The sequence below is a fragment of the Eurosta solidaginis genome, chromosome 3 (assembly GCF_040869045.1).
Source record: "Eurosta solidaginis isolate ZX-2024a chromosome 3, ASM4086904v1, whole genome shotgun sequence".
Taxonomy (NCBI): domain Eukaryota; kingdom Metazoa; phylum Arthropoda; class Insecta; order Diptera; family Tephritidae; genus Eurosta; species Eurosta solidaginis.
The window spans coordinates 75,196,382-75,197,763 of record NC_090321.1 but is presented as its reverse complement, the minus strand read 5'-3'; the positions used below and the strand labels follow the sequence as shown (position 1 = coordinate 75,197,763).

Below are 1,382 nucleotides of genomic sequence, written 5' to 3'. Positions count from 1 at the left end.
CTTTAATTGTAATGTGGAACCAACGCCTCTAACACCCCTTCATTATGGTCCGCCCCTGTTGAAACAGCAAGTTTCCTTGGACTGCCGTTATGGGATATTGATGACAATTTGTGATCGGTGGCACCTATTGGATGAGGCGAAGCACTGCTACAACAACAGTGCTCTTAGTTTAAAAATCGTAACACATGCATGTACTTTTAATCGTATACTATAACAGGCTTTACGAATAATTTCACATTACTTTATTTTAGAACACATTATGTAGATTGTATCTTAATGTATTGTTTACAACACTTAGATAGAGCGAAAAATTTTGGTCCTTTCCCCACTAAAAATAAACGGTCAATTTATTCAGATTTGTCGAATTTCGTATTGTAGATTGGCATGAACTGCAGTACGGCCTTCCAATCAGTGAAGTAGAGCAGTGCAAGTCCCGCTGCTCCTCCAAAACCAGCTGCCGATGATACACTAAAAGATAAAACTTAATGATAAAATATGATTAAAAACTAATGAAATATTGACTTCTTTTGTGTTATATATTTGATTATGCAATGCTAGACACGCGGACCATTGCATTAAAGCACACATGTAACAATAAATTGTATGTGGCACCCATATATTTATCGAATATTACTTACAAAGAGGAAGCTATTTCAGCATGCTTTTTACCAAATGGAATCCTCATTTTGCTATTAAATGGATCTGAGCAACCCCACAGCAAAATTTAACAAATTATAGAATTTACACAAATGTTCGCCCAAAGAACTGTCAATGTAATAATGAATGTATGGCGTTATTGTATAACGCAAAGCGACGCGAAGAGTCACTTTCACCCAAGTGAAACCAAATTCGTATCATATAAGAGCATTCATTCACTTCGGTGACTCTCTGTGACTATCGGTGACTGTAGGTGATTGTCTTACGTTTTTTCGTATTATATAGCGACGCAAAGTGTCACGAACACTCATTTTTACTGTCAAAATATTCACTTGCTTCTGGGTCGCGTTTGCTTCATTCACTTGATTTTTTCATTGTCGTTTTTTTATAATTTTTGAGTAAAAATCTTAGCATTTCGGGGAAAAAAGATTGAAATTTTCCATAGACATAAAGATTCGTTCAATGTATATTTCATCAAAAAATTTTACAGGAATAAAAAAAATATAAGCAAAGCCTATACAAATTATAGCCAGGGACCAGAACAGTTATTCCTTTTGTAATAAAAGTCCCTCAGAAAAAATGTTGGTATGGCCTAAAAGGTTCAATGTGGTCATATTAAATCGTTCCCGACATGGTCGAGCTTGTACCTTAATGGTGCTTGTTACCGGAACATACCGGATATTTATCCGGTAAAGGACCATAAATAACACTCCCTGAAACCTTCG

At 35.7% G+C, this 1,382-nt stretch overlaps 1 protein-coding gene across 2 annotated transcripts; it reads right to left on the bottom strand.

The window, feature by feature from the left end:
- Nucleotides 1-227: 227 nt before the first annotated feature.
- On the bottom strand, nucleotides 228-1,148 carry UQCR-6.4 (Ubiquinol-cytochrome c reductase 6.4 kDa subunit). 2 transcript variants are annotated; one of them, XM_067777561.1, is made up of 2 exons: nucleotides 639-912; nucleotides 228-468 (listed from the first exon to the last, which is right to left on the bottom strand). In XM_067777561.1, the coding sequence occupies exons 1-2, from the start codon at nucleotides 683-685 to the stop codon at nucleotides 348-350; spliced, it is 168 nt and encodes a 55-aa protein (XP_067633662.1). In that variant the 5' UTR covers nucleotides 686-912; the 3' UTR covers nucleotides 228-347. The 2 variants fall into 2 exon arrangements, 1 of the variants encoding a protein (XP_067633662.1); XR_010951507.1 differs by having other exon boundaries at nucleotides 342-481; nucleotides 639-1,148.
- Nucleotides 1,149-1,382: the final 234 nt, after the last annotated feature.

Excerpts from the sequence above, each read along its gene's own strand:
- UQCR-6.4 (XM_067777561.1), bottom strand. The coding sequence starts at position 685 with ATGAGGATTCCATTTGGTAAAAAGCATGCTGAAATAGCTTCCTCTTT. Across the intron at positions 469-638 it reads GCTGAAATAGCTTCCTCTTT|TGTATCATCGGCAGCTGGTT; the intron begins GTAAGTAATATT and ends TTTATCTTTTAG.